General features: G+C 45.1%; 1 protein-coding gene across 1 annotated transcript in view; it reads right to left on the bottom strand.

Annotated features, from left to right (window-relative positions):
- The window catches only part of LOC144678746 (insulin-like growth factor-binding protein 4), a 138,875-nt gene that overhangs the window by 17,727 nt on the left and 96,853 nt on the right, over positions 1–24,295 (bottom strand). The window contains exon 2 of the mRNA XM_078538609.1: positions 11,387–11,595. Coding sequence (XP_078394735.1) covers positions 11,387–11,595 — 209 coding nt within the window. The remainder of the gene's footprint in view (positions 1–11,386; positions 11,596–24,295) is intronic.

Here is a 24,295-nt window from a genome sequence, read left to right as displayed (position 1 = left end):
CTCCATGGATGGTCATGTATGAATGGGAGGAACACCCATCTCTGCCCTCCAGAATATCCTTCACCTGAAGGGTTGGGGTGGGGATGCCATGTCTAGGAGAAGGCCAGGCGAAGGGCTTTATACTTGCCTGCTGGCTTTGAGATGGAGAGAAACCTGTGGAAGACAAGTTTACTAAATTTATCACTTCAATTCTTTCACAGATCCACTGAGGTGTTGATAATGCAGGATGCAGGTAACCCTGCCTTGGTCATGGTTCTCATCCAGATGAACAGAAGGAGGGCCCATCACACATTGGCACAGGGCCAGGAGGAGTAAGGGCCTGAACAATGAGAGGCAGCAGGGTCTCAAGAAGATCAAGATGCTGGTGAACAGGGTCCACTGTAATGGTGAGCATTGACCCAACCATGGACGTATTGCAAGCGATGTTCTTGTCTAGAAATGGGTGAGAGGCAATGCCAGAGGTGCCTTCATATTTCCCAGAATGTGGGAGCTCACATCTGCCAGCTTCTTCAGGCATCTGGAGGAGTAATGGGGAGCTCCTGGCCTGCATTGAGTGAATGGCTTCTGGGTGCTGTTTAAATATGGAGCCAGGACCTTCGACCCCATGAGGTAATGGCGGGGCGGGTGACTTCCTACCCGTCCCACCACGAGATTTGCCGTGATCCTCGTGGATGCATAATTAATGAGTTGAACATTTCTAGAAATTTGCGCATGACTAGCCATCCTGCTGCCCAATGGGAATGCCACCACCGGACTTCGACTCCAGAAAGGAAGATTCCACCCAAAGCTGCTGAATGGTGTGTTATCTTCCCTCAGTCTCCTCTTCCAGCATTCAAGGGAGAGCAAGAGATGGGGGAACAGCGAAGCCCAAATAACGGTTTCAATAAAATGATATAACAAGGCAGACTCTTCATGAAGGCAGAAAAACAAACAGAGCAGAAAGTTTGCTAAGTACAAAGGCACATAGGTAAGGAACAGACCATAGTCAATTATAAATGCTGTCTTCGCTACTAACACTAGGCATACGTAGTCGATTCTGCTACTCCCTTACGTCATAGCAAGCGATGGAGTCGGCAGCTGCCAGGACCAAAAATGACGCTGCTCAAATAATCACAGCTGTATTTTCTCCCCTTGAGCCAGTAGCTTTGATTTATCAGGCATATCCATTACTTTCACCCCTACATCTGAACTTTGTATTTAAAGGCAACATTCCCATTTATCATTCTTTGTCCAGGTTAATTTAATTTGTTTTAGTCACATAAGTAAACAGTAATGCTTTGCTCATGCACTGCAACCACACCAAACACAAATATATACCGGAAGTATAAGAATCTGCGATCATGATCATTCCACAAAATCGCGGAATTGTTACGGTGCAGAAGGAGGCCATTCAGCCCATTGTGTCTGCACTGGCTCACAAACGAGCATTATGACTTAGTGCCATTCTCCTGCCTTGTCCCCGTAACCCTGCACATTGTTTCTATTTAAATAATCATCTAATTCTCATTTGAATGCCTCGAATGAACCTGCCTCCACCATACTTCCAGGCAGTGCATTCCAGACCCAAACCACTTGCTGTGTGATAAAGTATTTTCTCATTTCGCATTTGCTTATTTTGCAAATCACTTTAAACCTGTGCCCTCTCATTCCTGATCCTTTTACAAGCAGGAACAGTTTCACCCTATCTACTCTGTCCAGCCCCCTCATGATTTTGAACACCTCTATCAAATCTCCTCTTAGCCTTCTCTCTCCAAGGAAAACAGTCCCAACTTCCCCAATCTATCTTCATAACTGAAGTTTCCTTGGAACCATTTTTGTAAACCTCTTCTGCACTCTCTCCAATGCATTCGCATACTTCCTGAAGTGTGGTGCCCAGGACTGTACACAATGCTCCAGCTGAGGCCTAACCAGTGTATTATACAAGTTCAGCATAACCTCCTTGCTCTTGTAGCCTATGCCACTTGCCATGAAAAGTTGATTACGGCCACGAATTCCTTACGGGCATATTAAACTTTTTAAGGAAGATGCGTGTGTTTTTAAAGAAATACAAGCAAGTGCACTGAGGAAAAGATGGCTAATTCCTATGTGGATTATACTTTTTTTTAAATTATTTGTTCATGGGATGTGGGCATCACTGGCACAGCCAACATTTATTGCCCTTGTTCAGAGGGCATTTAAGAGTCAACCACTTTGCTGTGGGCCTGGAGTCAGACCAGGTAAGGACAGGAGATTTCCTTCCCTATTGGACATTAATGAACTGGATGGGTTTTTATGATAATCTGCAATGGTTTCATGATCATGACTTTTAATTCCAGATTTTTATTTGATTCAAATTCCACCATGGTGGGATTCAAACCCCAATCCCCAGAGCATTACTCCTAGGTTGCTGGATTACTGGTCTAGTGACAAAACCACTATGCCACTACCTCCTCTGACAGACCTGCCCTGAGAGAACATGGAATGCTGCATCTAAAAAGGTTTCATGGTCTTCTTCAAGCAGAGTTATTTGAAAGGGAGATAGGAAAGATGCAAAAGACTGAATTTTAATCTCCTGTTGTTGCGGATTCAAAGACTGATTACTATGTCTCAGCAGTCATCTAAAAGCCATCTCCTGTTTATTTATATCTCAGAATGTGTAAAATGGTCAGAGATGAAAGGAAACAGACTCTAGGTGCGAGATGTTTTCCCTTACAGGAATACACAGGGAATAACATCTTAAAAAGCTATCTGCAGAGCAGTGCAATGTGTGCTCATGTGCTGTGTATGTGTGACAACAAGAAGAAGAAGGCCAACTAGTCACCCCTGCAGTTACAGGTGAAGCCTAGTAACCCCTGCAGTTGCAGATGAAGTCTTTCTTTCTCTCTGTTGCTGGAGGAGTCAAGGCTCAGTAGAAGTTAGAATCAAAAAGGATATAGGACAGATTCTTCAGCTATCCTGCAGAACCAAGTGTCTCCAAACCAACTGCAAAACTGTCAAAGTCTGTTCCAGTGGAATCACCCGTTTCATTATCTATGCCTCGTGGACAAGCCAAAGACTGATTTGTATATATTTTTAAACTGTTATTTAGACTCTTAACTTCTAATTTCTGATCTGAGTGTTGTGTTTTTATTGTTTTTTACAGGTTTTTAGTAACTAATAAACTTAATCTTTCTTTGACTAAAAAGAATAGCCTGGATAAATTGGCTCCTTCTAAAAAATAAATACATTTAGACTGGGAAAAGGTATCCAAGGGGGAAGGGGTCCCTTTAAAATTAACCTTATTGTGACCAACCGAGGGGGTTGAATAAAGAAGGGGGGCCCACTCATTCCTCCTCACCCTGGGGCATAACAAAATTGGGGTCCTGTTCGGGAAGTTAACAAATTGGAGGACTTTGCCTGGGACTGGTCGTAACACACTATTAATAAAGTCTAGGATACTGTATGCTTTATTAACTGCTCTCTCTAGTTGTCCTGCCACATTTAATGACTTATGCATATATACCCCAGGTCCCTCAGCTCGTGTATACTCTTTAGAGTTATTTTATATTGTTTCTCCATGTTCTTCCTACCAAAATGGATCACCTCACACTTCTCCGTATTGAACTTCAACTGCCGGCTATCTGCCCACTCCACCAACTTGTCCATGTCCTCTTGAAGTTCTACACTGTCCTCCTCACAGTTTAAAATGCTTCCAAGTTTTGTAGCATCTGAAAACTTTGAAATTGTCCCGGCACACCAAGGTCTATATCATTAATATGTATATCAGAAAAAGCAAGGTTCTCAATACCAACCATATATTTATATATGTATTCCATATATTTATAGTTCACACAGATTTACAATGTACATTATAACATTAACACATTACTATATGTGTTCACTATTATAAACCACACTTGCCAATGCATTTTAAATTTAACTTGATACCTCAGGATACATTGGATCAAGCTAAACAGAGAATTGTGGATCTGATTGTTTGATTATTGCTGAATTTGCGTTCCACGCATGCATGGGCTAATGTGCATATGCAGGCCTGTTTCAATGGCCACCTTGCATTGGCAGGAGTTACAGTGGATTATAAAATGTACACACCTGTGTAAGTTGCATACTCCTTCTGTTGTCCAAGAATGTGAACAGCAGTAGCAGAGCCAAATCATACCAATGTTCCAATTTTAATTAATGTAAAGTTACGGGGAGTTGGTGGAGTTTAATCTGTGGCTAGTCACAAACATATAGACATATAGTTGTGATACTATAGATTCAGTTAAAAAAAAGGCTAATCTTTCTTTTTAAATGGATACAAGAAGGCTTAAAGGTGGTTGCCAAAAGTCACCTGACCTTTTTTTGGACTGAAATGTTGTCAAATTCCAGAAGGCTCTGAGTGGATTACAATTAGACATACCCAGGCATGGAAAAGACTTTTGAAATTCAATGAGTCCCCAAACAGATAATGATAGGATTTTCCAGCCCTGCCCACCACCAGGATTTTCCGGTTCCAGATGAAATTCAATGGGCTTTTGTCTGGGCCACCGAATTTCCCGCAGCGGGTCCGCTGTGACGGAGCCATAAAATCCCAGCCTCTGTCTTTCCCTGAAGGTTATGGATATCTTGGTCCCTTTTGAACACTGCAGTTGATAAGGGGACTTTGGATTGCTGATTGGGATTGCCACTTGCCTTATTTGGAAGATGGCTTGGCATTTTGTCCAGATCACATGATAGCAGCCATTTTAAATCCTAGAACTCTATAAAGACAGGTTGCGAACAGCCATTTATTGTGCAGAACATGAGAAAGAATTCTGAGAAACAACCTCAGAGTGGGTTCTTAATTAAGGGAGGACAAAGAGGAATGTAATAAGAAATCAATTGCTGTTTCCGCTGAAAAAGTCCAAACAATCTGCAAATGCCATAACCGTAGATGGGGTGAGGAATAGGAAATCTATTCTCTCTCCCCAAAACTTACTGATCTGCTGAGTCCACCTGAAAAAGGCAAACAATGACTGGTCAACTGCAGAAGCCATCGCAACTGCTAACCAAACCCCAAGTTTCAAGCCCTACACTTTAGAAAAAAGGAGTTCAAGCAAGGGGCCCACAATGCTATCTTACAAAGAATGACTCGAAATCTCATTTTTGAGTATCTTATTTATCTTAATCTGCTTTTAATCTTTGTATTTGTATTTTAGTTAATAACTTTATCATTTTTTACTTAATTAACTGTCAGCAGTAGCCTTTGCAATTAACTAACCTTTATTTTGTTTAAGACTAAAGCTTGTCTGCTGGGTTATTTTTAATTGAGCTACTCATAAATTAAAAAGGGGCTACATGCACACACAAATTCTTAGCTCAAGGACCACATTATGGAAACACCTTTTACGTGGTCATGACAGGTTAGTCAGATTCAGATTGGGTCCACCCGTTAAGTGCAATGCATTAAGGAACAGGAATATTCTATTATCAACATTATATAGAGCTGAATTTGGCAATTGTGACATTTTCACGGGGAAAACTTCTGATGACATTTATAGAATGAATCTGATTGTCAGTCTAGCAAATAAGGAAGGACATACCTTTCAATAAATAAAGCATTTTTGCAAAAATTCCAATTAGTGTTATGTGGCCTATGTGAATCCAATCCTGCCACATTTACTGTCTTAACTAACAGCTGACGGAACATATACATACATCCTACTCATTTGATCCTGTTTATTTTTACCAGTAATAAAAATGATGATACAAGCTGAGCCTATTTGTCTCCAGCTTGCACACCTGTGCATGGCAAGAAAAATGCCTTTATACGGTTTAAGTGGATTATCCAAGCCCAATTTTTCACCAAATCAAGATTGAACCGTGTATTGAAACACTATTCATAGCTACGGCTATGGTAACCTTGTGCTCATGAGGCTGTGCTGCCAGAACATGAGTAATGGATAGGACTGTATACAATGGACAACAATTGTCTCCTGCACTCCCATCTAGAGATGCTTCTTCATACCTTACAAAGTTACCCCGGTGCAAATATTAGAAGTTAAATAAAATAGCAGGGGGTGGCTTTCTGTGGCACCACCCTTCCTGATGCCAGGTCTCTTGTTTGGGCACACAATGTCTGACAACGAGGAAACCCCCCCCACGAGGGTTTGCTGGGCGGCCTTCTGAAGGCTGGGCTTAGCCATGCAATGCCCATTTAATCCCTGAGCCACCACAAAATTCCAGTGGGCTCAGGGATAATTGGTGTCAATTGGCTCACTAATTAACATAATTGACATCCCGTCGCAAGTGGGTGAATTTCTCACATTGGCCTCTTCCCGCCTCTGACATAATCGCGGGAGGTTTTCCTGCTGCGCAGCCTCTCCCACAATTAAATGGGCCTGGCTGCCATGTTTCCCACTGCAATGGTCTGGATTAAATTCCGCCCCCCGTCAACTCAGAACATTAACAGGGCACAATTATCTTATCAGGCGGTCTTGATACCAGCGCAACTTTCCAAGTTGCTAGAAAATCGACTGAAGTAGGCTTCATACTTGCTGCTGACGTGGACAGGATAGCATCATACCATCACTAAGCATATTACACAATGAGGTGCTGTAAATACTTTGCTTTGAAAGTCGGCTTACAACATCAAAGTTCCAGTTTTCAAAAATTGTTGCAGGTTTCCCCATGTCACATGCTGATAATGGGCCGAAATTCTGTGGAGCGGCAATCAGAGTCGAGTTGCTCCTACTTTTTTTATCTTCAAATCTTTCCGATCCTTTCTCACCCAACATTAGGCCAGGCAAGAACTATACAGGGCAGCATACACCCGGGGCCTAGTGTCAAGGGCTTCAGAGTCGGATGCGAGGAGCCCATGCCTCCTTTTCTAAGGCACTGTTGGGCACTTAGAGGGAGGGTGAGTCAGGCACTCGGGGAGGTTCGGTCACTCATGGGGGGTAAGGACTCGGGCTGGGGGGGAAGGTGTTGAAAACCCGGGCGGGGGGTGGTTGGCAGTCAGACAGTCCAGTGGGCTGGACAATTGGGCAGCTGGCGGAGGGAGAGGGTGGGTCAGGTTGGGCTTGAGGGGGGTAGGCAGGGGTTTGGGGGAGTCCCCTGGAGGTAGGGGGTTGAGGGGTCTCCCATGGGGGCAGTAGACAGGAGAGGCTGGAGTGTATTCGGTGGGGTTGGGGGACTCCCATGTTGGGTCGACTCTCATGGGGGTGAGGGGAGTCGCGTGCAGGGGAAGAGCCCCGTGGGGGGAGTAGTCGGGGGGTTGATGGGAGTCCCATGGTGGGATCGGTGTGGGACTGTACAATAGTTACATGAACAAACGAATTAGGAGCAGGAGTAGGCCACTCGGTCCCTTGAGCCTGCTTCGCCATTCAGTAAGATCATGGCTGATCTGATTGTAACCTCAACTCCACATTCCTGTCTATTCCTGATAACCTTTCACCCTCTTGTTAATCAAGAATCTATCCAGCTCTGCCTTAAAAATATTTAAAGTCTCTGCTTCCACTGCCTTTTGAGGAAAAGAGTTCCAAAGGCTCACGACCCTCTGAGAAAAAAAAAATTCTCCTCATCTCTGCCTTAAATGAGCAATCCCTTATTTTTAAACAGGGGTTACCCAGAAGCTAGACATGGTTTTAATTCTTCTAACTTTTTCTGTGCCGTTATTGATGTAAGACAGTTGGAACTATCTGAAGTTTGTGACTTAAATTGCATTATCAGGCTCCCAGTGCACGGCAATTGCCCATCAGGAGTATGAACTTCCTAGGCAATTGCCATGCAGCCCTTAGCTGGGAACTGCCCAGCACATCTTTGAGGTATTTCCCAGTCACACTGACCTGGAGCTCAGAAGTTATGGCCCATTGTTTCAAATGAATGTTAGATAAAGAATATTTGGGCCCTCAATTTTGCATTCACATTGCACTACACCTCAGAATTCTGCCGGAACTGTAGCAAAGGAGTAGAAGGCAGTGGTCATTTATAGGTGGGCATACTGTAATCTTATGCAAATAACAGAAACATGTTATATGACCTACTTTTGGCATTTTGGCATAACAATGCTGAACACAAGGCACACTTGTTCATCCTTGACAGCCAACATTGCTTTAGGTGGCAGGGGGCCCACCTCATTTGGAAAGGGTCAAGAGAAGACTAGCCGATTTATTGCAAAATTATTTAATTTGTTTAGCTATCCACTCGTTTTTATCATTTTCAAAGCAATTTTCAAATTTGACCAGAGAAGCTACCAGAAATATTACACTGAAGCAGGTCCCCAAGGCCATCAAATTTGACCATAGAAGCTACCAGAAATATTACACTGAAACAGGTCCCCAAGGCCATCTACAGCCAATGCTCATTCCCATCTTGGCAGATTCCCTGGAAAAGGCTGAGGAGTGAGCTTCAAAAATGCAAATGATCCCTGGAAAATGAGTTTGTTCATGTCCTGCCAGGCCAAAGAAACATGGAAATATGGAAAGATTTATAACACCAAAGGTGCCATTGTGTTCAAGCTGGCTGAAAAAGCTATCGAGACTAATCCCACCTCCCAGCTCTTGATTCATATCCCTGTAGGTTACAGCAGCTCAAGCGTATATCCAATTGTTTTATTAAATGTAATGAGGGTTCCTGCCTCTGTCACCCTATTAGGCAGTGAGTTCCAGACCTCACTAGCCTCTCAGTGAAAAGATTACTGCTCAGTTCCTCTCTAATCCTTCTGTCAGTTGCTTTAAATCTATGACACCTGGTTACTGACCTCTCTGCTAAGGGGAATAGGTCCTTCCTATCTAGGCACCTCTTAAATGATACACCTCAATTAAATCTCCGCTCAGCCTCCTCTCTTCCTGAGAAAACAATCCCAGCTGATCTAATCTTTCCTCATAGCTAAAATTTTCCAGGAAACAAAATTCTTCAGTTCTGGCAGCATCCTCATAAATCAACTTTGCTAATCAACTCTCTAGCGGCGGGGGTCATTGAATATTTTTAAGGCAGGGGCAGATAGATTCTTGTTAGGCAAGGGAATCAAAGGTTATCGGAGGTAGATAGGAATGTGGAATTCGAAAAACAAACAGATCAGCCATGATCTTAATGAATGGCGGAGCAGGCTCAAGGGGCCGAATGGCCTACTTCTGCTCCTATTTCGCATGTTTGTAAACATATCCTTTCTATTAATGCAATGCCAGGACTGGACGCAGTACTCTAGCTGCTGTCTAATTAGTGTTTTGTACAGTTCTAGCAGAAGCTCCCTGCTCTTCTATTCTTGGCTTCAACCATTAAAGGAAAGCACCCCACATGCCCTCTTAACCATCTTTTCTTATGTGTTGGAATTCTACAAAACTAGAAAATCATGACCAATGTGTTCACCATTGATGTTCAATTCAAAAGTAATCCCACATTTGCCCAGCTATTTGGGCCAGCATGTTTTTGATGGTGGTGTTTCCCTCTTCCCCGATCTGCGGGGCAGAATTTTGCCGTCGGCGAGCAGGGGGCGGGGCCTGCTCGCCGACGCATAAAATGATGCGGGATGACGTTGGGCGGAACCCCTGACGTCACCACGCCCCATTTAAACTTTCAGGAAGGCAGGGACACAGCAAAATCAGCTGCGGGCCCGCCGACCTGTCAATGGCCAATTGAGGCCATTGACATGATCAATTATACAATTAAAGGACAGTTGGGGGGCAGGCCAGGAACCCCGGTGGGCAATAGAAAAAACATGAAACCTCATCCACTGGCGGGATGAGGTTTCATGTAGGGTTTTAAAATGTTTAATAAACTTATTATGTAAATTATGAACATGTCCCATCTCATGTGACATTGTCACATGAGGGGGACATGTTAGGGAATTTTATTTTCTATTTTTAATATTTTTAAAAGTGTCAGCGATCTTCCTGAGGCAGCACTTAGCCTCAGGGAGATGTGCACTCTTTTGTGCGCATGCGCGAAAGAGTGCACTCACACTTTTGGGGAATCCCCCCTGCCCGCACAGGAAGCGCATAGCGCTTCCCGCCGGATGTCAGGCTGGGTGGGCCTTAATTGGCCCGCCTGCGTAAAATGGCGGCGGGGCCCGCTTCTCCGGTTGGGATCGGCTCCCCGCCCGCCGGAGATTGGGTCGGGCCCGCCCGCCCGGCAGGCAGAAAATTCTGCCTGAGGAGTCGGTGGCCATTGCACTGCTGACCATACTGGCTGCCCCACAGCCATTTAACGCTTCAATGAGTGTTAATTAACTGGAGGTGGGATATCCAGCCTTCAGTTAGGAGGAAGTCCTACCTCAGAGAATTTCTGGCCAATCCGATTGGCTGGCTGCTCTCTAGTCCCAGCAGTGAAAGAAACTACAGTGGACAGGACTGGGACTACAAGCAGTCCCCAAAGTTTAAGTCCTGGGAATCCAGGACCAGGTAAGTGTGGGGATCTCAGGGAGGGGAGGGGAGGTGAAGCCTAGTGAGTTGGGCAGAGCTTGTGGGGGTGGGGGGTGTGGTGGATAGGGGGCTGGTGTTCGTGGATGTGTTGGTGGGGAGGCCACAGGGGCTAGTTCTTGCGGGAAGGCACCTGATGTTGAAAGGAGGCTGTTGATAAAGGTGCCCACCACCGTCCCCCCCACCCTGTCCCTTGCCTGCCCAAGGCCTGAGCAGGATCACTTTCTGGGCTCCCCTGTGCTCTTGAAATCCTCCCGCCAGCCTGAAAATTGAGGCTGGGCTGGAAATTGCATTTAAGTGATCATTAATTGGCCATATAAGGACCTCAATTAAGATGAGGGCAGTCGGTCCGGCCTAGGCTTTGCACGTACCACCACAAAATTGCTGAGAGGTCCGGGTGGGCAGGAGCTTAGTAGGAAGACCATCCAAAAAGTTTTACGGCCAACCCTGCCTAAAAACCTGCCAGTGGGGGGAACGTAAAATTCTGCCTGTGAAGTAGTTAATCCCTGGGCTATAGAGACCAGCATGTCCCAGAATTGACCCTAGGCACGTTCTGATTTACAGATCCAAGTCACAGCAGGGGTAGAGAGCAAGAATTAGCCTCATTGTCATTGGTTTAGGTGTGGAAAATTCCCAGTGTTCTCACTCCTGATTTTTATCTAGATACTGGAAAGTTTCACGGCGCGTGAATAACGGATGAGGATGAGGTCAGGCTTAGCTGGATTGTGTGCTGTGATCAAATAGACCATCGACAGTAATTGTCCCAGCAAAGTACCATTGGAACCATAGCCCAGGATGCAGCAGTGTTAATGGCGGGGAGGAGATAATAGAGGGGAAATACGATTTCAAAAAAAGAAAAATAAGTGTAACCAGGGTTACCATTGTCTAGAATGTTGTATTTGGATGAATGAGCTGGTAGATGTTAAGTTACCCATCCTGTAATGGTAAAGGAAATCCAGAACATGTGCTAACCAACAGTAATTTAATCCAAATTTTTCAAATGATTTCAAAAAATCTTTGATTTTTACCAGCGGCTCTCTTGGCTTCTGCTTGTAGTTTAGTCGTGCCCTCATTCCCATCTGTGCATCAGCTGAATTGCGTGTTTCGAACAGTCTGTCTGGTATGACATGCCCAGGAGCTGGTATAAATCTGAAGTTGGTGCCTGCTAACTGATCTTGGGTGCCTTCTGTGCCACCTGGACTGGGATTCACAGCTTCCACATCAGATGCTTGAGTTTCTGGAAATGACAGTTTTCACAGAACAGTGATTTTTTTAAAGTGTCAACAGAACTACAGCTTGAACAAGTATTGGAAAGACAGTCACTGATTTAAAAAAGCGAAATGATAGCTCTACCTGTATAGGCAGACAGGACCTCAATTTAATGTCTCGTTCAAAATATGGAACATCTGACAATGGAACTCTCCTCCCGTAAGTAAGAAGGAATGAACTGGAATTGATATAGTGCCTCAGAAATGTACAAGAATACTTTACATGTTACATATAATTTAAAGCACAGGAACAGGTTATTCAGCCCAACTGGTCTATACTGGGGTTTGTGCTCCACATAATTTACACACAACACAATGCTTTGAAATAATTCATTGTGATATGGATGGACACCGTACCTAGGAACATAGGAAAAAATGTAGGCCATTTAACCCTCAAGCCTGTTTTGCCATACAATAAGATTATGGCTGATCTGTGGTCTAACTCGATAGTGTCCGCTTTTCCCCATATTCCTTAATACCTTTAGTTAACAGAAACGGTTTTAGATTCACCAAAGTGCCACAAATGGCAACACAATGAATACCCAGTTAATCTGTATTTGATGCTGTCAATTGACTGAACTGCAGTCTCTCCCTAGGGTATGCACTCAAATCCTAATGCAGGGCTCAACCTCCCAACCTTCTGATCCATGGCAGATGTGTTACTCATTGAGCCAAGCTGGCATTTTGTTTTGCAGACAATAGTCATCTTTAAACAGAAATTCAACACCAACATCAAAAACCTGAAGCGAATTCCTGTGAAGGTATGCCTCATTCTTATAAATACTAGCTATCTCCAAAGTCGGGTTATTCCAAGAGCGGAGTTCAAAATTAGTTTAGCAAGGGCCTGTTGAAATAAAAATGGTGGGTCTAAAAGATAAAGAAGTTTTATCAAAATGAAATCACTCTTTTCTAATTTGTCTTTAATGAGCATGTTGAAGAATGATGAGAAAGTATGGTGTGTCCAGACGTGCAGACCATTTAATAATAAAGACAAATAGTATACTGTAGAAAGAAATGGAAATCTTTATTTGCGTTGGGAAATTGCCCTTCAAAACCCCCAGTATGCATTAATGCCAAATGTCTCTTTAAATAACCCTCTGCCAGATAAACATTCTTCTGCATGGTTAACCAGCAGTTCAGTGAAATACAGCCACATATCATTTGTGGTAATTGTTCACAATTACCGTACACCAGAAATCTAAGACTGGGATTTTGTCAGGCCAATGGAGATCTTGCCCACCAGTTGGCGAACCGGTGGGGAACCCCCATCAGTTCCGTGGGGGAGGCCCAATGGACCCATGTGTCATTCAGGCATTTAACTACCTACCAGTGGGCTCTCCTTGCGCTTGAGGACCCCAACAACAGAGGTCCCACCCTCTGAGATTTGCTGGCCAATCAGAGGCCAGCAGCTCCCCCTGCTGCCAGAGCCAGTGAGAGCAGTGGCTGCTGGGGGCACTGCATCCAGGATCATTGTGGGACCCCAAGTGAGGGCAGTATGGAGGTCTTAGGGTGGGCATCATGGGAGAGGTAGGAGGTCGGAGGCTCAGCCCTATGCTGGGTCCCTCAATTTGGGGTACAGTGCCTGACTACAAGGTAGCCCCTCCACCTGCCTCACCCCGGGAGGCCACTGGCAAACCCAGCAGGGCCTTCTGAGGGTGTGGGTAAGCAGCTAAATTGTGGTGGGCTCAGGGATAACAGGTGTCATTTGGCTCATTAATGAGTACAATTGACATCCAACTGCTGGCAGCAGGGTGTCCACCCTCCTTGATGCTTGTATTCTATCCCATACTTATTTAGCTCAACTACAAATTTTTTCGTCACTGACCTCCATGAGTTGCCATCACCGAACAGACAGATTTAAAAACCTTACGCACCACATCTTTGCACTACCTTTCAGTCCTATGTTCCTGCTTGTATCTGCCACTCTTCTGAATCTATTGTGTATTTATCCCTCACTGTAATCCATCCAATTATAGAGCTGTCAATTATCATGACTCCTCACTCCTAAGCCATTCCATTTTGCTCTAGCTCTCCCCTCCTTCAAAATCCAACTCCAAATGTATTTCTTTCACTAAAGTCCCTTCCCTAACTTTTGTTGTTGACAATTGCTTTGTGATGTTTTCATCCCTTAGGTGCAAGTTGCTGTTATGTATTACCAATTGTACAAGTAATAGAAAGATTTTGGAATACAGAACTGTTACGGGCAGAAACTGGGAGACATTAGAGTGAGTTAGAGAGTTGGAGTCTAATCAAAACAGAAACCGAAAAACTGAAGTATGCAGGAAATCTGAAGCAATTACAGAAAATGCTGGAAACACTCAACAGGTCAATTGGCATATGTGGAAAAGGTCGCACCTGAAGCATTAACTTGTCTCATATCTCCATAGATGCTACTTTTGTTTTGAAATCTAATCAAGTTTCTTAACTGCTATCATAAACTATTAGAGTGAAGACTGATTAATGACAATCCTAAGATAAACCAACAGCCTTGATCTCATGGCCTAGTAACTTTCTTTTCTATTGTATTGGGCAGGATTTTTTTTTACATCAGTTGCAGCCCAGATAGATATTGCCCAGCAGTGGTGGCACTGTATTTTAAGGAATCAAGTAGGCATCCAGGTTTTGGGTGCTGAATTAAATAGCACCTGAAAGTGGGCATGAGAATGGCAATTAACCTGTGTTCTTGCAAAATGATGCAGGCAACACGCAAACTTCATTCTGATTGCTTGCTAAAATGATTGCTGCGTGCAGTTCAGAGATCTTGTAGTGCAGTGGATAGCATCCATGCCTTTGAGTCAGAAGCTCCAGGTTTGAGCCCCACTCTGGGATTATCAACCTGCAAATCCTTCCAATATGCCTATGGTGGGTGGTAAGACCTGGAGAATCTTCTGGGCAGCCAGAACCTGCAGAAGGCAATGGCAAACCACTGCAGTACTTTGCCAAGCCTAACCATGGACCAACACATGGAGGTCCATAGTTGCCTAACTCCCTCTCAGGTCATAGCACCTGGAGAGAGGGAGCGGGCAGCTCATTGCTGAATGTCCAGTTGAGTGGCTGCACACTTCAGCAAGGAGCCCAGGTTTTGTGAGCCTAGCACCGCTTAAAGCCAGCCTGCACCATTTAAAGATGAGATGTATTCTGGCTGCAGCAGTGTCGGGAACTGGCTAAAGGAGAGTTAAAGACCAGGAAGAACCTGCAAAAATGGGACAACAGGCCTGAGATTCTGCAGTGGAATCTGAGGCTGAGGTCACGACATTTGTAATTGTTGCTATGTAGACACAAACTGCTGCCTCATGACTGCACGCAGTGCTCAAAATGGTGTTCAGGGTCCCACTGTAGTCCAGAAATCTGTCTTCAGCATATTGCTAGGATTAATGAGACATTGCTCCAGAGGGGCGGCAGTGGAGCATGAACCCACTTTCTCTCTCAGCATTCAGCTTCCCAAAACCATGACTGCCATTCCTTCAGTGCCCTTACTGTTCCCTGTCAGCCAGCCATCACAGACTACTGCTGCCCATGCTGAATTGGTGCAGTCTGAAGCTGTGCTTTCAAGACCCAATGTTCAGCACCATTCACTGCTCCTCAGATACTGAAGCAGTCCATGTCCAAATGCAACAACACCTGGACAATATCCAGGCTTGAGCTGACAAGTGGCAAAGAGCATTCATAACACACAAATGCCAGGCAATGACCATCTCCAACAAGAGAGAATCCAACCAACGCCCCTTGACATTCAATGGCATTACCATCACTGAATCCCCCACCATCAACATCCTGTGGGTTACCATTGACCAGAAGCTCAACTGGACTAACCATATAAATACTGTGGCTACAAGAGCAGGTCAGAGACTAGGAATCCTGCTGCGAGTAACTCACCTCCTAACTCCCCAAAGCCTGTCCACCATCTACAAGGCACAAGTCAGGAGTGTGATGGAATACTCCCCACTTGCCTGGATGAGTGCAGCTCCAACAACGCTCAAGAAGCTTGACACCATCCAGGACAAAGCAGCCTGTTTGATTGGCACCACATCCACAAACATTCACTCCCTCCACCACCAAGGCTTAGTAGCAACAGTGTGTACCATCTACAAGATGCACTACAGGAATTCACCAAGGCTCCTTAGGCAGCACCTTCCAAACCCACGACCACTATCATCTAGAAGGACAAGGGCAGCAGATAGTTGGGAACACGATCACCTAGAAGTACCCTCCGAGTCACTCACCATCCTGATTTGGAAACAGATCGCTGTTCCTTTACTGTTGCTGGGTCAAAATCCTGGAACTCCCTCCCTAACAGCGCTGTGGATGCATCTACATCACATGGACTGCAGCGGTTCAAGAAGGCAGCTCACCACCACCTTCTCAAGAGCAATTAGGGATGGGCAACGAATGCTGGCCTAGCCAACAATGTCTACATCCTGTAAGTGAATTTTAAAAAGGCTGCTGAAGGGCATCTTGCAAGGCCATTGCAGTACCAGGCCGTGAAAGTCAGCAGCTTTCCAGCAGCCATGCTGCAGCCACTGAGGAGCACTGGGCAGGAGCAGTAGGACAAGCAAAGGCACCTGTAAGCAAAACACTAAGGGAGTGCACAAGGGTGATTACATGAGTGGATATTTTGCTGTATAAGGCTTTTATGGAATGGTTGTTTTCTGTTGGTTTTATTTCATGGCATGCGGCCAAGGATATGCTGTAATGGCCTGGAACTGAGTAAGGGTAAGGTGTGCGACTATTGGACTATTGGGCAATGAGGATCTGCAATTGTATTCATGGGAACTGAAGCCAAATTAGGTCATCACGGGCAGCCCCAATAAAATGTGGATGTGACAGCTGCCTCCTCCCATCCTCCTCCCTTCCTCCGCTTCCTTTTCCTCCTCCTTTTTCCCCTCCTCCTGCGGTTGTTGCTAAATCCATGGTGGCAAGGGCTGTTTGTGCTCATGATTGCCAGGCTGTAGAGAATACTGTACACCACAACGAATCAAAATATCCTGCTCTAGATAGTGCTGGAGGACTCCTCTAGAGCCGTCAAGGCAGCAAAACCTTTACTTCAACATCCAATCATCTGCTAAGTAATGTTTCTCATTTCATGCAAATTGTTCACATGTAGTTGTATTGCGGAGGCAGGACATCAGCCAGGTGCAGAGCAAATAGCCCTTGTTACCCCTCTGATTTTATGTGGTGGCTGGAAGATTGCTGGAACAGCTGACTGGTGCGAATGAATGCATCATGTAGGATAAGAGGCATTCATCAGCATGATGTGCTGAGTGTGGTCGCACTTCAGCTACACATTGAGCAAGTGGTAACTTTTACAGATCTCAGCATTAAGGTGCAATGCCCACAAAGTCACGCCGTCAGACTAGAGACAGCCCACTATTCATTTGCATAGTTTCTCTCTGTTCAGAGAAAACATTTAGTTGTCCACTTCCCTGGAATACAGAGCCTCTGTCGCTTCTCTGAGACAACAATGGATGGCAAACTGGGAGATGTTGGCTATGCCTCTTGTCCCAACCTGGAAGGATCCCGATATGTAGAAGTTGATGGCTGAAGCTATCTTCACAGCTACTGGCTGCACGGTCTTTGGCCTGCCCTCAGGCTGCAAGTCAGGTTCCAATAGATGGTAGAGTTCGGTCAGCATCTCCTTCATGAATTGCAGATGAAGAGCACACACTACTCCTTGCTTATAGATGGAGGTAAGAAAAGTGCCCCTGGAAAACCCCAGCAAGCAGCTATTCTTACTTGCTGCTTCTGCACCATCTCCCACTGATGTTGCAGGCCAAGGAGGACTGCTACAATGGCACCAATGACTGGTAGCAAGTGGTGTGCCCAGAGCCCTTGCAGTCATAACCACTGACTTCCTCTGTGCCGCACCACTCCCTTCAGCCCCACCTGTAACCAGCTCCTGCAAAACTTCCACAAACTCAAGCAGAATCACTGGAAAATAATAAGCAGCTAACTTGGAAGCTGTTGATGATACCTTTAAATTGCGCTGGCAGGGGGTGACATCTTTAGTGCTGTTGAATACACGTGGTTAGCTGGACATATTTAAGAGAGCACATTAACTAAAGTGGCAAGGTCCAAAACAGCAGTGCCGGTGTCAAATTAACCTTAATGACTAACATATAATCTGCCTACTCTGCATCCTTGCAGCACACACTCATAACACCCATGCTAAGGCATTAGTCTTCATGCAAGCTATGTTGGAAAGGAATGGAAACAGCACACATGTCATTTTGGGACTAAACCAACACCCACAGCAGTGAAATTATGGGCATTATAGAGCTAAATGTTGCATCCTTTATTTGTAGGTACTGTAGTTGTGTTGTACCAGAGAGCTGGAATTACATCTAGCCACCAAGAAAGAAATAATCTTTCACAATACAGTAAGGTCACAGAACCGTAACTATCTCCATATAAATATGCACAATAATACTTTTAGGAAAACAGAAAAATATTGAAAAATTACACAAACTTCGCTCCCATGATTTATATCACTTCAGTCCTTCAAGAGGCTAAAATGTTGCAGCTTGCTTCTTGTATCACTACATATCCAAAATTAGCAATTAAGATATTCAGTAGGCAACATTGTAGCATCTGTTTAAACATGTAGCAATTATATACACCAGGTAATTCCCATACATTTTATATTCTATTGTCACTTCTAAAGCTTTTCCATCTAATTATGTCAATTCACACAGCTCTATTTCATATATGTGGGTTGGAAATATAATATTTAGGGATTAGTTTATTCTCCGCTCATAATCATAACTTCAAAAACAATAAAATTCTTACTTAATAATATGATATGCCTTGCATAACCTAAGCACATAATGGATATATTGGTATCTAACAGTACTTATCAAATCCCTTGAAAATAGACAAAATATAAAATTCCACAAGAATTTAAGGAAATATTTCAAAATTATTGATGGAAAAATCCAAAGCTTTTGAACCAAATTGTGTTTCCAATATGTATCGCTTGTTGTACTCTGAATCAATGTTAGAAGATTCAAAATCATATGTAAACACACTCTCTGTACTTAAAAGATTGCTTCACAGGTCCCAGTAATGATACATTTTACCCTGATACTTTTAATATGCGCATATTATATTGTTGGAAGGTAGTATAATTTCCATGAGTTCTGTCAATTAGTCAGCACTAAATATTACAATATTTGGATTTATTAATACATAGTGGTATCTATTAATTTATTTTCTCATCCAGCTGAAAGGATGCAACATTATCCTTTTACCCACCTCCAATATTCTCCCTCCACCTGGACCCCTCCCTCTGGATTCTTACCTTCTCTTGATCTTTTCATTGAGAACTGTCGGCGTGACATTAGCCGTCTCAATTTCTCTGCTCCTCTCACCCATTCTAATCTGTCTCTCTCTGAACTTACTGCACTCCGTTCTCTCAGGTCCAACCCCAACATTGTCATCAAACCCCCTGACAAGGGTGGTGCTATTGTTGTCTGGTGCACTGACCTCTACCTCGCGGAGGCTGAGCGTCAACTCGCAAACACTTCCTCCTACCTCTCCCTGGACCATGACCCCACCACGGAACATCAAGCCATTGTTTCCAGGACTGTCACTGACCTCATCTCCTCTGGAGATCTTCCTCCCACAGCTTCCAACCTGATAGTCGCCCAACCTCGGACGGCCCGCTTCTACCTCCTACCCAAAATCCACAAACAGAACTGTCCTGGCAGACCGATCGTGTCAGCCTGTTCCTGCCCCACGGAACTAATTTCTCGTTATCTTGACTCCCTTCTCTCTTCCCTTGTCCAGTCCCTTCCCACCTACATCCGTGATTCCTCTGACACCTTACGTCACATCAACAATTTCCAGTTCCCTGGCCCCAACTGCTTCCTCTTCACCATGGATGTCCAATCCCTCTACACCTCCATCCCCCCACCAGGATGGTCTGAGGGCCCTTAGCTTGTTCCTTGAACAGAGGCCCGAACAATCCCCATCCACCACTACTCTCCTCCGTCTGGCTAAACTTGTTCTCAGACTGAACAATTTCTCCTTTAACTTCTCTCATTTCCTCCAAATAAAAGGTGTCGCTATGGGTACCCGCATGGGCCCCAGCTATGCCTGTCTCTTTATGGGGTATGTGGAACATTTCTTGTTCCAGTCCTACTCTGGCCCCCTCCCACAACTCTTTCTCCGGTACATCGATGATTACTTCGGTGCTGCTTCATGCTCTCGTCGGGACCTGGAAAAATTTATTAATTTTGCTTCCAATCTCCACCTCTCCATCATTTTCACATGGTCCGTCTCTGACACTTCTCTTCCCTTCCTTGACCTCTCTGTCTCAATTTCTGATGATAGACTGTCCACCAATATCCATTACAAGCCTACCGACTCCCACAGCTCCTCACACCCCGCTTCCTGTAAGGACTCCATCCCATTCTCTCAGTTCCTTCGCCTCCGTCGCATCTGTTCTGATGATGCTACCTTCAAAAACAGTTCCTCTGACATGTCCTCCTTCTTCCTTAACTGAGGTTTTCCACCCACGGTCGTTGACAGGGCCCTCAACCGTGTCCGGCCCATCTCCTGCGCATCCACCCTCACGCCTTCTCCTCCCTCCCAGAAACATGATAGGGTCCCCCTTGTCCTCACTTATCACCCCACCAGCCTCCGCATTCAAAGGATCATCCTCCACCATTTCCGCCAACTCCAGCATGATGCCACCACCAAACACATCTTCCCTTCACCCCCCGCTGCGGCATTCCATAGGGATCGTTCCCTCCGGGACCCCTGGTCCACTCCTCCATCATCCCCTACTCCTCAACCCCCACCTATGGCACCTCCCCATGCCCACGCAGAAGATGCAACACCTGCCCCTTCACTTCCTCTCTCCTCACCGTCCAAGGGCCCAAACACTCCTTTCAAGTGAAGCAGCATTTCACTTGCATTTCCCCTAACTTAGTCTACTGCATTCGTTGCTCCCAATGCGGTATCCTTCAGTGAAGCCCAATGCAAACTGGAGGAACAGCACCTCATCTTCCGACTAGGCACTTTACAGCCTTCCGGGCTGAATATTGAATTCAACAACTTTAGATCTTAAACTCCCCCTCCCCCCATCCCCACCCCGTTTCTTCCCCCTCCCTTTTGTTTTTTTTTTGTTTTGTTTTCAATAATTTATATAGATTTTTCTTTTCCCACCTATTTCCATTATTTTTAAATCTACAACTAATACCTTGTCAATCTTTCCACCCCACCCCCACTAGAGCTGTACCTTGAGTGTCCTGCCATCCATTCTTAATTAGCACTTTTCTTAGATAATATCACCACCTTCAACACCTCTTTGATCCTTTTGTCTGTGACATCTTTTGATTATCTGCTCCTATCCCTGCTTGCTTGTCCCTACAACCACCCCATCCTCAACTTCTCTCTCACCCCACCCCCCCACCTTAAACCAGCTTATATTTCACCCCTCTCCTAAGTATACTTCAGTTCTGTTGAAGGGTCGTGTGGACCCGAAACGTCGACTCTTTTCTTCTCCACCGATGCTGCCAGACCTGCTGAGTTTTTCCAGGTAATTCTGTTTTTGATTAAAATAACAGTTCTGGCTGAAGTTTCCCACAACAACCTGTAGGGGGAAAAAATGCTTGACTCAGTGAGTTGACTGCCAGCTACTTCAACTCAAATCTCATGTCTGTTTTTATCCCAATTACTACCAGGTTTTAAGTATCTTACTTGTTGCTGCATAACAAAGCCTTTGTAACTTGACTTTTCCCCATGTCCATTTTGTTCATGCAGTTTGGCTTTCCCTTCAGATCCGAGCACAACAGTTCTATATATTTTCTTCCACTTCTTTTCTCTGTATGCCTTCTAGACCTCCCCCTACTGTCGTCATGCATTTCTCCTCTCTCTGGTACCCTGCCTTCCCAAATTCCTACCCCAACCTTCCAGCACTCCTCAAACTCCCTACTCTCTAACTTGACACCCTCTCAGACAAGGGTACAGCTCTATCTGTGCCTCTATTGGCATCTTCCGAAAGGCCCATTAAGGCAAAAGTTACAAACACTGAACCAACTGTGCCATCCTACTTTCTTGCTGCCCTTCCTGGCCAGTGTGGCTGCTGGGGGTTAATCTCCTCCATGTTCAACACATCCCTTCCATGCTGACCCTGTGGACTCCATCGGTGGATCAGCTTTCCACTTTTGGTATGTCAATCCAGAATGCCTGTTCACTTATGAACAAAGCCCTTGTCATCCTTAAACTTATTATGGATGATTGTATCACACCATGGCCTTGGGCAACAACTGGCTGAGGGGTGATGACACCTTCCCCTAAATAAAGCCTCACCATCTGACTTTGGCTTCCATTAAGACTGTCATGGTGGTGGTGTGGATCTTATTACCAAATCTCACCTTAGTTTGTCCCTAAATCCTCTGGCCCATTCTCCTCCTTTGAACATCTCACCCTGTTCTCCCTCTCTCCTTTTCATTTAAAATCCTTGTTCTCTCTCACCCACCCAATATATATCTCAGCCATATAAATAAGAGCAGATCAGAAGCTGGGAATTCTGTGGTGACTAACTCGCCTCCTGACTCCCCAAAGCCTGCCCACCATCTACAAGGTACATGGAGTGTGATGGAATACTCTCCACTTGCCTGGATGAGTACAGCTCCAACAACACTCAAGAAGCTTGACACCATCCAGGACAAAGCAACTTGCTTGATTGGCACCACATCAACAAACACCCATTCCCTCCACCATCTACATGCACAGTGGCAGCAGTGTGTACTATCTACAAGATGCATTGAGGCAACTCACCAAGGCTCCTTCGACAACACCTTCAAAACCCATGACACTACCACCTAGAAGGACAAGGACAGCAGTTATATGGAAACACTGCCACCTGCAAGTTCCCCTCCGAGCCACACAGGATCCTGACTTGGAAATATATCACTGTTCCTTTACTGTCGCTGGGTCAAAATCCTGGAATTCCCTCCCTAACAGCAGTGTGGGTGTACCTACACCACGTGGATTGCAGCGTTCAAGAAGCAGCTCACCACCACCTTCTCAAGGGCAATTGAGGATGGGCAATAATTTGTGGCCTAGCCAGCAATACGCACACCTCAGGTAGGAATAAAAAAACCTCCAGAGCAGGATTTTCAGCTTGGTGTCCAGGTCGCGCACCCGACATGCCCAAGCGTGAAATAGCGCGTGATGACGTCGGACAGGCATCCCAACATCATTGCGCACTCGCGCTATATTTTGGTCAGCAGGCACGCACAAGAGTTGGCAGCACACCTGCCGATAATTAAAAAGCCTATTAACGCCCTTAAGCTGGTAATTAAGTTGAATTTTTCGCTGCCCATCCAACCTTACGGTTGGCAGGTGGGCGAATAGGCCAAGTGGCCTTTGTATTTTTTGAGAAAGCTCATTCACGGGCGGGATGAGGTTTCCAACAGTGAATAAAAAAACAGTAAAAATTCTTTAAACTCATTTTGAACATGTCCCTGTTCATAGAACCATAGAAAAGCTACAGCACAGAAGGAGGCCATTCGGCCCATCTTGTCTATGCCAGCCCGAGGACACCCAGGTGCCCTTTCTAATCCCACCTTCCTGCACCCGGCCCATAGCCCTGCAGCTTACAGCACTTAAGGTGCAGATCCAGGTACTTTTTAAAAGAGTTTAGAGTTTCTGCCTCTACCACCAACTTGGGCAGCGAATTCCAGACATCCACTACCCTCTGCATAAAAAAGCTCTTCTTCATGTCCCTCCTACACCTTCTGCCACATATCTTGAATCTATGTCCCATGGTTCTAGAATTCTCCACCAAGGGAAACAATTTTATCCTGTCCACTCTATCTATTCCCCTCATAATGTGGAGACATGTTTCCCTTATTTTTCAAATCTTTATTTTAAATTTTTTAATCCTTCAGCTCCCTGGGCAGCTCTGCACCTTCAGGGAGCTTTCAATGAGCACACACCTGTGCATGCGCAAACTTCAGTGCTCGTGCTCCTCCCACTCCCACCCCGGCAGTGCTGAGGACCTCAGTGCGCGTTTCACGCTGGCTGGCCGTTAATTGGTCAGCCAGCATGAAATTGCGGTCAGGGCCCGATCGTGAATGGCAGACCGTTTCTTGGCTGCTCCAGGCCCATCCAGCATGCCCGCTCGAAGAGGGGAAAATCCTCCCCCAACTACCAGAAAATTTTTTCACCAAGATGTCTTCACTTCTCACCCAGCCTCTGCACCAGTGACTTATTCCTGGCGACTTCAATCTCCATCTCAATTCATCATGCTCTCTCTCCTCTGAATGTACTGCCCTCTTTTCCTCCCTTGATCTCACCCTCCACGTAAATTCCCCAACTTATATTCATGGCCACGCTTTTGAGCATGCCATTTCACACAACATTTCAACCAACATACCAGTCACAGATAAGGCCAAGTATGATCACTTCTTTGTATTGTTCTCCACCCACATGCCTCTTGCCCCTCTAAGTCCTATTTATTAGTGTTTGCCACTGGAGAAACTCTCACAATTTACTTACAACTGCACTTTCAAAATCATAATTATCTAAACATTGGCCCTCCATTCACCATAACATTTCGACAGCTGATCATCTGTTCAACCACTCCCTCACCACTACATTTGATGGCCCAGTCCCCATTAAAACAATTACTACCTCTCATCCTGGCTAGTTCCCCAG

Source organism: Cetorhinus maximus, chromosome 3 (genome assembly GCF_964194155.1).
Source record: "Cetorhinus maximus chromosome 3, sCetMax3.hap1.1, whole genome shotgun sequence".
In the NCBI taxonomy this organism is placed as follows: Eukaryota; Metazoa; Chordata; class Chondrichthyes; order Lamniformes; family Cetorhinidae; genus Cetorhinus; species Cetorhinus maximus.
This window is presented reverse-complemented; position numbering and strand designations above follow the sequence as displayed.